Genomic DNA, 15,031 nt, shown 5'->3' with positions numbered 1-15,031 from the left:
ATCTATGGATTTATATAGTGTATAAACAGAGCGAGCCCTGCTTCTATCTATCTATGGATTTATATAATGTATAAACAGAGCGAGCCCTGCTTCTATCTCTGGATTTATATAGTGTATAAACAGAGCAAGCCCTGCTTCTATCTATGGATTTATATAGTGTATAAACAGAGCGAGCCCTGCTTCTATCTATCTCTGGATTTATATAGTGTATAAACAGAGCGAGCCCTGCTTCTATCTATCTCTGGATTTATATAGTGTATAAACAGAGCGAGCCCTGCTTCTATCTATCTATGGATTTATATAGTGTATAAACAGAGCGAGCCCTGCTTCTATCTATCTATGGATTTATATAGTGTATAAACAGAGCGAGCCCTGCTTCTATCTATGGATTTATATAGTGTATAAACAGAGCGAGCCCTGCTTCTATCTATCTATGGATTTATATAGTGTATAAACAGGGCGAGCCCAGCTTCTATCTATCTATGGATTTATATAGTGTATAAACAGAGCGAGCCCTGCTTCTATCTATCTATGGATTTATATAGTGTATAAACAGAGCGAGCCCTGCTTCTATCAATCTATGGATTTATATAGTGTATAAACAGAGCGAGCCCTGCTTCTATCTATGGATTTATATAGTGTATAAACAGAGCGAGCCCTGCTTCTATCTATGGATTTATATAGTGTATAAACAGAGCGAGCCCTGCTTCTATCTATCTATCTATGGATTTATATAGTGTATAAACAGAGCGAGCCCTGCTTCTATCTATCTATGGATTTATATAGTGTATAAACAGAGCGAGCCCTGCTTCTATCTATGGATTTATATAGTGTATAAACAGAGCGAGCCCTGCTTCTATCTATGGATTTATATAGTGTATAAACAGAGCGAGCCCTGCTTCTATCCATCTATGGATTTATATAGTGTATAAACAGAGCGAGCCCTGCTTCTATCTATGGATTTATATAGTGTATAAACAGAGCGAGCTCCATAAAAAATGATGTAATAATGAATAATAAGTCTCTTCGCTCTGTTCAATTGGATGAATTTGGTATTTGACACATGTGTTAATTGAATGATCTGTTGCTAACAGTTATTCTGTTAAGTCATGTAGGTCAGTGTCCCCCAACCCAGTCCTCAGGTACCACCAACAGTCCAGGTTTTGTCAGTATCTCCAATGGAATAAAACAGGGAAATACATAAATCCTGTACGGTTGGTGGTCCCAGAGGACTGGGTTGGGGAACACTAATGTAGGACATCATGTTCCTACCTATAGGGGGCAGTGAGGTTTCAGAGTTTCTGAGGAGTTTACCTTGAAAGAGAAGACAATAGTGGCATCTACTAATCCGCATAAATCAGAAAACACGTTCTGCTGTGAAACGACTCCCCGGACAGGATGCCTTGTTTAAGAGCATTCCTGTACATTGTGATCAGCCGCCATATTGTTCTAGGTTTGTATGGAACCATTAGCAGCTGCTTTCAGGGTTCTAGAGCAGCGGTTCAAAGCACGTGGGATACTCACTATCCTGCAGTAGATCCGTGATATCCAGCTCCAGGGAGGGGATAATTTTACTAAACATCTTGTACTCCTTCCCAAAACGTGGGGTCTGTATAATGAAGCATGAGGGGATCTGCCAGGAAGAAATGGAATCATTAACGCAGAGTCCAAAGTTCCACTTTGCACACACCCCTGAAGAGCGGAGAGTATATAAGGATGTGATTATATAAACAGGGATCTAGCAACACAACAAAATGACAATTATAAATACAGATAATTATCTGATAGCGATCGGCTCCAATCACTCACACACACACACACTAAATTATACACACATTAAACAGCAACTAAATCAGATTTAGAAATTCCCTGTTCGTCCTATATACGTGCGTTCAGCGTTAATTTACAGATACGTAAAAACATGTAAAAATTTCCCTCAATATTAAACATATAATAAATCATACAAATACAGTGGTAAACCCAGAAACACATTAACTTACCTCTGCCAGCTTCAGGTTAGAGTGGTGGAATGAGTACTCCAAGAGCTGCTGTACGGTGGGGACTGTGACTGCCGACTGCTGCTCTATAAAGATCTGATAGCAGTAGCAATCCTGTACCTTCTGGCCTTCACACCTGAACAGGACATTATACACATTTTACGTTGATGATAAAGAGGATGTGTCCAGGGCATTTTATACAAACAGAATACTTTTTTGCTTCTATATAAATGCTTGGTAGGACCCCTACTATTAATAAGGGGAATGGAAGATTTTCATTATGAAGCAAGGCTAAAAAACTGCATTTGTTTACTTAAAAGACGGAGCGTGTTACAATATTAACCCCTTAAGGACACATGACATGTGTGACATGTCATGATTCCCTTTTATTCCAGAAGTTTGGTCCTTAAGGGGTTAAACTAATATACCAGGAACGGTATAAACAGTTCTATGACCAGTTCATTAATGGATGACAGATACCAATATCAGTGTAGAGTTAAAGAAAGGAAATGTAATCTAGAAAAGAGGAAAGGCTCCTTACAGTAAGAACAATCCAGCTGTATCTGACCAGATAGCTTGTTTGATTGAACTTAGTAGATATGTTTGAGAAAGCTAGTTATTCAGAGATAGCATAATCAATACGAGCTGTAATTTGTTGGTTGAGGATCGAAGCAATGACGTTAAAACGGTTGGTTCGAGGCTTACTTAGGTCAAAGAAGAAGTTTTGTGATCAATGGAAATGGCGGAGTAGAAAGCACATAACATGGGAGTTGAGTGTTTGGGTAAGTGCAGGCAGGGGTGGAATGAAAGATGAAGGAGAGGTACGGAGGTACAAGGTAATGAGCGTAATGAAACTAAAAATAGACTGTCTAATCTGCATACGAGACTAATAAAGTTAGTAAAATCTGTTAGTGGTATCATAATATGTATCCACAACATTAAACAATATATATACACAGACACACACACACACAGAACACAAAACCCAGTAACAAGACTTTAGACAAAGACTTACGACAGTCGAGGTTTTGAAAAGAGGAACTGAACTGCATACCACAAGGTTCCTGGTTAAAAATCCTACTGTAACATCAGAGCATAATCATACCACAACATAAAATCGGAGTGAAATTAGAACCAGACTGTATTAAAACTATCTCAGGAGATTAAAAAATAAAGCAGGACCGGAAACAATTAAAGGGACTTTCTCGGCTGCAGCTTGACACGTTAAACAGAAAATACAAATAAAAAGTATACACTAAGATCTGGCCAGGTTTCAGCCCAGCATGGCCTTCGTGATATTCAATGAGCAGATCTATTACTCCTCAGTCCTAGCTGATAGTACCAGGTTTGTCATCATGATTGGAATAATAGGATTAGGCAAGGCCAACACTCACTTCTTAATTGAACTCTATCAGGGACACGGTTTACAGTAGGATTGGACTAGTGTTGTGTGTCCCCACCGTGGTGTATACATGAACTCGCACATCCATTAACATATATGAGGTAGGAGGTGGACATATCACATTTACTAACGGCATCCATTGTGGGTAAAGTAAAATCGGTCTGTAATTAATAGTTGCTTTTAATCCATACGTTTGCTAGCAGGGTTGTGTGCAATTGCCCGAAGCTAGATCTGTCACCTCCTGGTTTTGTGAATGATAAATGCCCTATATGAGTCATAGGCCAAACTAAGAATTGGCAATTCTACCAGAACGTATGCTTTATCAGCAACGCAGTAGGATCATGAAACCATCACTGCGTCACCATCCCTCGACTATTGGGATTTAGAGAGAAATAAAACCGAGAACTCACTGTAACTTTAGGAGAGGTTCCATTCCCAAAATACGGTGCATGATGAGATTCAGGAACTCCTCGGGATCTGCAAGGAAAAGATCCTGTGATAATATTCATATTCTACAAAACACGCATGCAATCATTGCAGGTATAACAGTTACAGAGCCTGGATATTTTCACTTTTATCTCTCCAGTAATCTGCATGTTTAATGGAGGCAGCCATTACTTAATTTGTAGCCCTGTATTCAGTGACTGCTTGTGATTTGCAGTGTGTCTGTATTCTGATTGGTTGAATGCAGTAATGTTCTCTCTCCAATACATTACTTCTTAAATCAGTAAAAAGTAGATCCCTCCAGTCTCACACCATTCACATGATACAATATATATATTACGCTACCTGCAGCTCTCCAATCAATGCTTCACATGATACAATATATATATTACGCTACCTGCAGCTCTCCAATCAATGCTTCACATGATACAATATATATATTACGCTACCTGCAGCTCTCAAATCAATGCTTCACATGATGCAATATATATATATATATTACGCTACCTGCAGCTCTCAAATCAATGCTTCACATGATACAATATATATATTACGCTACCTGCAGCTCTCCAATCAATGCTTCACATGATACAATATATATATTACGCTACCTGCAGCTCTCAAATCAATGCTTCACATGATGCAATATATATATATATTACGCTACCTGCAGCTCTCAAATCAATGCTTCACATGATACAATATATATATTACGCTACCTGCAGCTCTCCAATCAATGCTTCACATGATACAATATATATTACGCTACCTGCAGCTCTCCAATCAATGCTTCACTTGATACAATATATATATTACGCTACCTGCAGCTCTCCAATCAATGCTTCACATGATATAATATATATATTACGCTACCTGCAGCTCTCCAATCAATGCTTCACATGATACAATATATATATATATTACGCTACCTGCAGCTCTCCAATCAATGCTTCACATGATACAATATATATATTACGCTACCTGCAGCTCTACAATCAATGCTTCACATGATACAATATATATATATTACGATACCTGCAGCTCTCCAATCAATGCTTCACATTATACAATATATATATTACGCTACCTGCAGCTCTCCAATCAATGCTTCACATGATACAATATATATATTACGATACCTGCAGCTCTCCAATCAATGCTTCACATGATACAATATATATATATTACGCTACCTGCAGCTCTCCAATCAATGCTTCACATTATACAATATATATATATTACGCTACCTGCAGCTCTCCAATCAATGCTTCACATGTTACAATATATATATTACGCTACCTGCAGCTCTCCAATCAATGCTTCACATGATACAATATATATATTACGCTACCTGCAGCTCTCCAATCAATGCTTCACATGATACAATATATATATTACGCTACCTGCAGCTCTCCAATAAATGCTTCACATTATACAATATATATATTACGCTACCTGCAGCTCTTCAATCAATGCTTCACATGATACAATATATATAACGATACCTGCAGCTCTCTAATCAATGCTTCACATGATACAATATATATATATTACGCTACCTGCAGCTCTCAAATCAATGCTTCACATGATACAATATATATATTACGCTACCTGCAGCTCTCCAATCAATGCTTCACATGATACAATATATATATTACGCTACCTCCAGCTCTCAAATCAATGCTTCACATGTTACAATATATATATATATATATATTACGCTACCTGCAGCTCTCCAATCAATGCTTCACATGATACAATATATATAACGATACCTGCAGCTCTCTAATCAATGCTTCACATGATAAAATATATATAGATTACGCTACCTGCAGCTCTCAAATCAATGCTTCACATGATACAATATATATATTACGCTACCTGCAGCTCTCCAATCAATGCTTCACATGATACAATATATATATTACGCTACCTGCAGCTCTCCAATCAATGCTTCACATGATACAATATATATATATATTACGCTACCTGCAGCTCTCCAATCAATGCTTCACATGATACAATATATATATTACGCTACCTGCAGCTCTCCAATCAATGCTTCACTTGATACAATATATATATTACGCTACCTGCAGCTCTCCAATCAATGCTTCACATGATACAATATATATATTACGCTACCTGCAGCTCTCCAATCAATGCTTCACATGATACAATATATATATTACGCTACCTGCAGCTCTCCAATCAATGCTTCACATGATACAATATATATATTACGCTACCTGCAGCTCTCCAATCAATGCTTCACTTGATACAATATATATATTACGCTACCTGCAGCTCTCCAATCAATGCTTCACATGATACAATATATATATTACGCTACCTGCAGCTCTCCAATCAATGCTTCACATGATACAATATATATATTACGCTACCTGCAGCTCTCAAATCAATGCTTCACATGATACAATATATATATATATATATATTACGCTACCTGCAGCTCTCAAATCAATGCTTCACATGATACAATATATATATTACGATACCTGCAGCTCTCCAATCAATGCTTCACATGATATAATATATATATTACGCTACCTGCAGCTCTCCAATCAATGCTTCACATGATACAATATATATATATTACGCTACCTGCAGCTCTCCAATCAATGCTTCACATGATACAATATATATATTACGCTACCTGCAGCTCTACAATCAATGCTTCACATGATACAATATATATATATTACGATACCTGCAGCTCTCCAATCAATGCTTCACATTATACAATATATATATTACGCTACCTGCAGCTCTCCAATCAATGCTTCACATGATACAATATATATATTACGATACCTGCAGCTCTCCAATCAATGCTTCACATGATACAATGAATATATTACGCTACCTGCAGCTCTCCAATCAATGCTTCACATGATACAATATATATATTACGCTACCTGCAGCTCTCAAATCAATGCTTCACATGATACAATATATATATTACGCTACCTGCAGCTCTCCAATCAATGCTTCACATGATACAATATATATATTACGATACCTGCAGCTCTCCAATCAATGCTTCACATTATACAATATATATATTACGCTACCTGCAGCTCTCCAATCAATGCTTCACATGTTACAATATATATATTACGCTACCTGCAGCTCTCCAATCAATGCTTCACATGATACAATATATATATTACGCTACCTGCAGCTCTCCAATCAATGCTTCACATGATACAATATATATATTACGCTACCTGCAGCTCTCCAATCAATGCTTCACATGATACAATATATATATTACGCTACCTGCAGCTCTTCAATCAATGCTTCACATGATACAATATATATATATTACGCTACCTGCAGCTCTCCAATCAATGCTTCACATGATACAATATATATAACGATACCTGCAGCTCTCTAATCAATGCTTCACATGATACAATATATATATATTACGCTACCTGCAGCTCTCCAATCAATGCTTCACATGATACAATATATATATTACGCTACCTGCAGCTCTCCAATCAATGCTTCACATGATACAATATATATATTACGCTACCTCCAGCTCTCAAATCAATGCTTCACATGTTACAATATATATATATATATATATATTACGCTACCTGCAGCTCTCCAATCAATGCTTCACATGATACAATATATATAACGATACCTGCAGCTCTCTAATCAATGCTTCACATGATACAATATATATATATTACGCTACCTGCAGCTCTCAAATCAATGCTTCACATGATACAATATATATATTACGCTACCTGCAGCTCTCCAATCAATGCTTCACATGATACAATATATATAATACGCTACCTGCAGCTCTTCAATCAATGCTTCACATGATACAATATATATATTACGCTACCTGCAGCTCTCCAATCAATGCTTCACATGATACAATATATATAACGATACCTGCAGCTCTCTAATCAATGCTTCACATGATACAATATATATATTACGCTACCTGCAGCTCTCCAATCAATGCTTCCCATGATACTATATATATTACGCTACCTGCAGCTCTCCAATCAATGCTTCACATGATACAATATATATATTACGATACCTGCAGCTCTCCAATCAATGCTTCACATGATACAATATACATATATTACGCTACCTGCAGCTCTCCAATCAATGCTTCACATGATACAATATATATATATTACGCTACCTGCAGCTCTCCAATCAATGCTTCACATGATACAATATATATATATTACGCTACCTGCAGCTCTCCAATTAATGTTTCACATGATACAATATATATATTACGCTACCTGCAGCTCTACAATCAATGCTTCACATGATACAATATATATATTACGCTACCTGCAGCTCTCCAATCAATGCTTCACATTATACAATATATATATTACGCTACCTGCAGCTCTCCAATCAATGCTTCACATGATACAATATATATATTACGATACCTGCAGCTCTCCAATCAATGCTTCACATGTTACAATATATATATTACGCTACCTGCAGCTCTCCAATCAATGCTTCACATGATACTATATATATTACGCTACCTGCAGCTCTCCAATCAATGCTTCACATGATACAATATATATATATCGCTACCTGCAGCTCTCAAATCAATGCTTCACATGATACAATATATAAATTACGATACTTGCAGCTCTCCAATCAATGCTTCACATGTTACAATATATATATTACGATACCTGCAGCTCTCCAATCAATGCTTCACATGATACAATATATATATTATGCTACCTGCAGCTTTCCAATCAATGCTTCACATGATACTATATATATTACGCTACCTGCAGCTCTCCAATCAATGCTTCACATGATACAATATATATATTACGATACCTGCAGCTCTCCAATCAATGCTTCACATGATACTATATATATATTACGCTACCTGCAGCTCTCCAATCAATGCTTCACATGATACAATATATATATTACGATACCTGCACCTCTCAAATCAATGCTTCACATGATCATTCTGTCTTCCTCACTCTGGTTTTTTTTATAATTACTAAATGCTAACTTTTTGTTTTTTACTATTTTGACCACATCTGCGGAGTACCACAGTGGTTTCTTGAATTTTTTGCTTTTACTGACAAGCCTAATGCAATTTTCTGTTGCCTTCAGTACTGCAACTTTTAAATAATCCCATTTCTCTTGGACTCCATTTAAATTGCTCCAGTCTGATAATGACTCCTTTACACATATTCTAATTTTAGAAAAGTCTTTTTCTAAAGTCTAAAACTTTTGTTTTTGTGTGGTGTGACTCAGTCACTGTTCTTATATTAAACCACACTGACTGATGATCACTGGATCCTAAACTTTCACCTACAGTAATATCTGATACCAAATCTCCATTTGTTAACACTAAATCTAGTATGGCCTCTTTACGAGTTGGCTCCTCAATGACTTGTTTTAGAGACAATCCCAGTAGGGAGTTTAGAATATGTGTGCTTCTGGCACAAGTAGCTATTTTTGTTTTCCAATTCACATCAGGAAGATTAAAGTCACCCATGGTGATAACTTCCCCCTTCATTGTCATTTTAGCTATTTCCTCAACTAGTAGATTATCTAACTCTTCAATTTGTCCTGGGGGCCTATAAATCACACCTACACGAGTTACTGTGTGATTACCAAATTCTAACATAACCCAAACGGACTCTATGTTCGCCTCACTAACTTTTATTAGGCTAGATTTTATGCTATCCTTCACATACAGGGCCACCCCTCCCCCTTTCTTGCCTTCCCTGTCTTTTCTATATAAAGAGTACCCTGGTATTGCTATGTCCCAGTCATTTTTCTCATTATACCATGTCTCAGTAACAGCGACTAAATCTACACTATCAGTTGCCATTATTGCCACAAGTTCATGGATCTTATTCCCTAAACTGCGAGCATTTGTAGACATGACTCTAAGCTTATCGTTTTTTAACACACTTGCTACAGGTACCTTCTGTTCTTGTTTTTGGGGACAATTGGATTGATGTTTTATCGCCTTTTTGCCCCCCCCCCCCTCCTAGTTTTAATACATCCTAGCAAAACCTCTGATCTATTTGTTCCCTTTTGAGAAAGATGCAAACCATCTTTTTTGTACAGTTTATTTCCATTCCAAACAGAGCTACCATGAGAAATAAAGCCAAATCCTTGCTCCCGACACCATTCACCAAGCCACAAGTTAAAGTCCCTAATACGCATCTGCCTGTCGTTCTGAGTGTTATGCACAGGCAAAACTTCCTTAACCTCTGAAACCTCATTGCAAGCCAAGTCATTTGTCCCTAGATGGACAAGTACATCCAATTCCCCTTCCTGCTTTGCTCGCTTAACAATATTACAGATACGTCTCCTGTCTCTGTGAGCAGTACCTCCGGGAAGACACCTCACAAGACCACCATTGTCCATCTCCACACCTCTTATGATGGAATCCCGCAACAACAACTGCTTTCTATTAGGCCTCACCATAGTCTCCAAGCCTCTCTCCACAACATCACTAGCCTCAGTGCCTCTCTCCACAACGCATCTCTCCACAACACCACTAGCCTCAGTGCCTCTCTCCACAACACCACTAGCCTCAGTGCCTCTCTCCACAACACCACTAGCCTCAGTGCCTCTCTCCACAACACCACTAGCCTCAGTGCCTCTCTCCACAACACCACTAGCCTCAGTGCCTCTCTCCACAACACCACTAGCCTCAGTGCCTCTCTCCACAACAAAACTAGCCTCAGTGCCTCTCTCCACAACACCACTACCCTCAGTGCCTCTCTCCACAACACCACTACCCTCAGTGCCTGTCTCCATAACACCATTACACTCTGAAAGTGCAGAAAATGAATTATGTAGAGCAACAGACTGTGCAATATGCCTATTATCCACAACTCCAAGCCTACCAGATCCTACAGTAATCCATCTGCCATTCCTAGTATGTCTCTGCGGCAGTGGCTTTGCAGCAGTTCCAGCCTGAGTTTGTTTACCAGATAATTTACAAATCTCAGACTTCAAAAATACAATCTCCTGCCGCAAGATAGAGAACTGTCTACAGATTAGACAACAACTAAACCTCCAAAAAGTGGAACGTGAAACAAATGCACAGCAGCTATTACACTGAACTAAGTCTGCCATTCCAATGAGGTGAATAATTTAAATCAAACACATTTTAACTTTTTATTTATCCTCCTGAATACCTCAGATTACCTCCAGTTTATCTCCAGAATATCTCCAACCACACACACTTAGAAGCAACACTCTCCAGAATATCTCCAACCACAGACACTTAGAAGCAACACTCTCCAGAATATCTCCAACCACACACACTTAGAAGCAGCACTCTCCAGAATATCTCCAACCACACACACTTAGAAGCAACACTCTCCAGAATATCTCCAACCACACACACTTAGAAGCAGCACTTAGATGAAGCAGCCAAGCAGGATGCAGCAGGATTTATTCACTCACCGTGAAATCTGATGAATTTCATACTTTACACCAAAACAGACGAACAAGAAAAAATAATTTAATAAATTTTGGTCTAAAAGTTGAAATTTGCTTTGAATTCCCTGAAAATCACAGTTTAGTAAATAATCCTGGATTAGAAGTCTGGACTTTGAATTTTGGACCTTGCATTTTTACTGGAGATTTTATATTCAAAGATTTTTTATTTTATTTTATAATAAAGTTGCAGTTTGTTTCCAGCTTTTTGATCTACCTCTTATTCCTGTGCACCTTGGATCCTGCTTATATCCCTTGGTGGGGATTATACCACCACAAGCACTCACCACCAGAGCAAGTTTAGTGCTCTGGAAATTGTAAGTAGGGTATTTACCCCTTGTTTTCTATCCCAATATATATACATAATACACTATTGGATTTTCTTTGTGCTTCTATTGTATACACGTCTGTGGAGCCTTGGATATCAGATACCACCACCATATCCTTAGACGGGGATCATACGCTACTCAGCAGAGCTCTTAGCAGCTCTGAAAAGTGTGAGTTGGTCCTTCTACTGGTTCTTTATATTATTGCACTATTGTATTTTTATACATTGGCATATTGCACTATTGTTTCTATTTTTATCCTTTTAAGGTTTATATTTACTACCTCAATACTGGGACTACTTGTATGTATGTACAATTTTGTTTGAATTATCTTCTATTATCTTGTGGCACGTTTTCCACTTAGTTTTTGCACTTTCTGGTTAATAGCAGGTATTGGGAAGTCCTGCTGGTTTACTGCTGCCGTTCACCCATACATTCTAGAGAGCGCCTACACCTGTGTTTTTTCTGTAAATAATCCTGTCAGAATAAAAAAAGCCGTGGGACTTCAGGGAAGTTGGAGAGATTTTCTTTGTTTGGTAGTTGTAGTAAAGCTCCTGACGGGAGCTCTGTGCGGTCTATGACTGGATTTTACCTTTCTCGCTGGTGGTGAAGCTCGGGCACTGACTCTCCTCCATCAGCTGCTGCCGTAACATCATGACGCTGTTGGCAGACACAAAGCCAGTCCTGCAGGACAAGTGGAAGGTCAATGTGGGCTGGCTTACGTTTATTCCCATGTAACACTAGACAATGTGCAAGTAGTTAGGGCACCACTTTTTACAAACATGTGGTGAATTTAGGGATCAATACCCTGCCCACTGGGGGGGAGCGACATTTAACTAAACACTATAGGTCAGAGTAGAATAGTAAAAAAGACATTAGATGGACAGAAATCTACACACCAGGAAGGACTCCAGACATACATCAAATATTTAATACGTTTTTATCTGCATTTCAGGCCTTCTGTGTCTCCTTCCCATAAAATCGACATTGCACCCATTTAGGGGTCTGAAAACAGACATTGATTTCTGATGTGGGGATTGTACGATTCTGAGCATAGACTGGCTCTGTATAACGTGAGTGGATTATTTTCCTGTACCTTACAGACTCCTACAGTATATTAGCGTTTGTGCCTTATCTTCTTCTTACCCATCAGATACTTACTAAAACTAAAATTGGACTTATTGTATATATTATTTTAAACAAGGGCTATAAACTAAATGCATAGCGATAACATGGAATTTATTGTATCAAATACCGGCTTATCGAGGCCAGGGTTCTCTTTAATTCAGCATAAAGCACATCTCCCAACAACCCCTGCACCACCAGGACAGTCCTGATTTGATACAGATCTCTGCTCACAGAGTGCTTACCCAGTGCTGAGTGCACGTGCAGGCCACCCTCAGAAAGGGGCAACACAGGGTATCAGATCAGAGTGTAAGTTGAGCCTTTTATGCTCACACCTTGACATAACCCCCATTTTGGACACACCAATTGTGCTTTCATATCTTGTAATGTAAGGAGGCAGGGTGATATAGAGATATATTGCTCACTGCTGGATTCTAAACTCGGACAATTTCCCAAAGACTGTTTTCTATATTTACAGCTGGTTAGGGAGGCTGTGAATTCTATTATGTCCCTCTGATGGTCACACAGTTTATTCGCACACACTGGGCTTCCCTAACCAAGCATATTCTCACTTGCGCAGTGGATAAACAATATTCTCGCGTAGAATCCTCTGGATGTGACCGTCCGGGAGACATGTCGACGGCTTGAAGAGCAGAGAGTCCAGGACTGAGCTGCAGGAGAACAGACTGGAGAACAGAAAGCCACAGATTATGATACATTGTAACTACAGCAATATTGGGCAATTAATGCAATGCACGGGAGAGGAAAGTCCCACTTAGAGGGATAATTCATGGCAAGGGATGAGATGGATAAGGTGGCAGGAGAATAGATTACAAGGGGGGAGAGGGGGATGGCCATACAGGGTTATTTACTAAATTGAGAATTCAAGGTGCTAAAATAGCCGGACAGACAGCATGTCTGACTTACAGAGTTTACTTTCACCTTAAATTTGGAATTCACTTTGAAATAACCGTGGGAGTGTTACCATACGACACAGCAGAACATTCCTCAAGGTACCTGAAGAGGGCAGCGTCCATATAGCAGGAGTTACAGTGACCCTGGATCCCCTTCATTCTTCCCAGTAAGACATCGACTGCCGCACTACCTTGCAAGGGAGGTATCTTCTCTGTGACCTTCGCACCATCTTCCCTGTCTGACAAAAACAGCCATTACTCTACGAACATCACCAGTTCGGGGTCACGGCAATAGGCAATTTCCTCTTACGTGGAAAAGAAATTATATTGTAAGAGATGGAGGCTGCACTATCAATGGAGACTGTGGGGTCGGGATATCGATGGAGGCTGCACTATCGATGGAGGCTGTGGGGTCGGGATATCGATGGAGGCTGCACTATCGATGGAGGCTGTGGGATCAGGATATCGATGGAGGCTGCACTATCGATGGAGGCAGTGGGGTCGGGATATTGATGGAGGCAGTGGGGTCGGGATATCGATGGAGGCTGCACTATCAATGGAGGCTGTGGGGTCGGGATATCGAAGGAGGCAGTGGGGTCGGGATATCGATGGAGGCTGGAAGCCACATTGGTGGTGGAGAATAATCAATGTGAGAGAGAAAGAGGAAAAAACTATTTTCTATGCAGTGAATATGGATCCAATCCTTCCCTATAGATTTTAATATATAATCAAGATCTGAGCCTGGAAAATTTATAAAATTTGAGTAGAGAAAATGTGTATTTTCAGGTGAGTGCAGCCTCCTGGTTAATATATATTTAACCTTGACCTGCAGAGAGTCCGACGAGGAAGCATTTCCCAAATAAGTGGATTAACCTCATAAGAGCAGGCATTAGAGTAGGACTTGCCAAGAATGGGGTACATTGATGTTGTGGCAGGCTTATGCAATGTATGATCATATAATGTAACTAAATCCCCTTAATTTTTATCTGGGTGGGTGCTTTTTAAATAAAACTATTACAGTCTGTGAGCCTTGAAATTACGGTTTACTGAATCTGAGTGCACTTGATCTTGTATGATGATATATATGGATCTTATGTGGATCTTGTGTGTAAATACACACACACACACACACACACACACACACACTCTCTCTCTCTCTCTCTCTCGGTGGGAGTCACCCCTTGAATGTTATCAACCAGGTGAATGTAATTAACCAGCACTAGGGTTTTAAAAGGTTAGCATCTGAAGACATCAGAGAGTCTAACAGCTAGGAGAGAGGAGGTAGTTAAGCCTGAGACTCTGAGA

General features: G+C 39.1%; 1 protein-coding gene across 1 annotated transcript in view; it reads right to left on the bottom strand.

The window, feature by feature from the left end:
* The window catches only part of LOC134608276 (ubiquitin carboxyl-terminal hydrolase CYLD-like), a 42,625-nt gene that overhangs the window by 5,432 nt on the left and 22,162 nt on the right, over window positions 1-15,031 (bottom strand). The window contains exons 7-12 of the mRNA XM_063450971.1: window positions 13,830-13,965; window positions 13,385-13,498; window positions 12,280-12,371; window positions 3,810-3,876; window positions 2,001-2,133; window positions 1,525-1,633 (exon numbers count right to left, since the gene is read on the bottom strand). Of these exons, the coding sequence (XP_063307041.1) occupies window positions 1,525-1,633; window positions 2,001-2,133; window positions 3,810-3,876; window positions 12,280-12,371; window positions 13,385-13,498; window positions 13,830-13,965 (651 nt within the window). The remainder of the gene's footprint in view (window positions 1-1,524; window positions 1,634-2,000; window positions 2,134-3,809; window positions 3,877-12,279; window positions 12,372-13,384; window positions 13,499-13,829; window positions 13,966-15,031) is intronic.

The sequence above is a fragment of the Pelobates fuscus genome, chromosome 4, assembly GCF_036172605.1.
Source record: "Pelobates fuscus isolate aPelFus1 chromosome 4, aPelFus1.pri, whole genome shotgun sequence".
In the NCBI taxonomy this organism is placed as follows: domain Eukaryota; kingdom Metazoa; phylum Chordata; class Amphibia; order Anura; family Pelobatidae; genus Pelobates; species Pelobates fuscus.
Note: the sequence above shows the minus strand (reverse complement) of the source record. Positions and strands in the feature narration are given on the sequence as shown.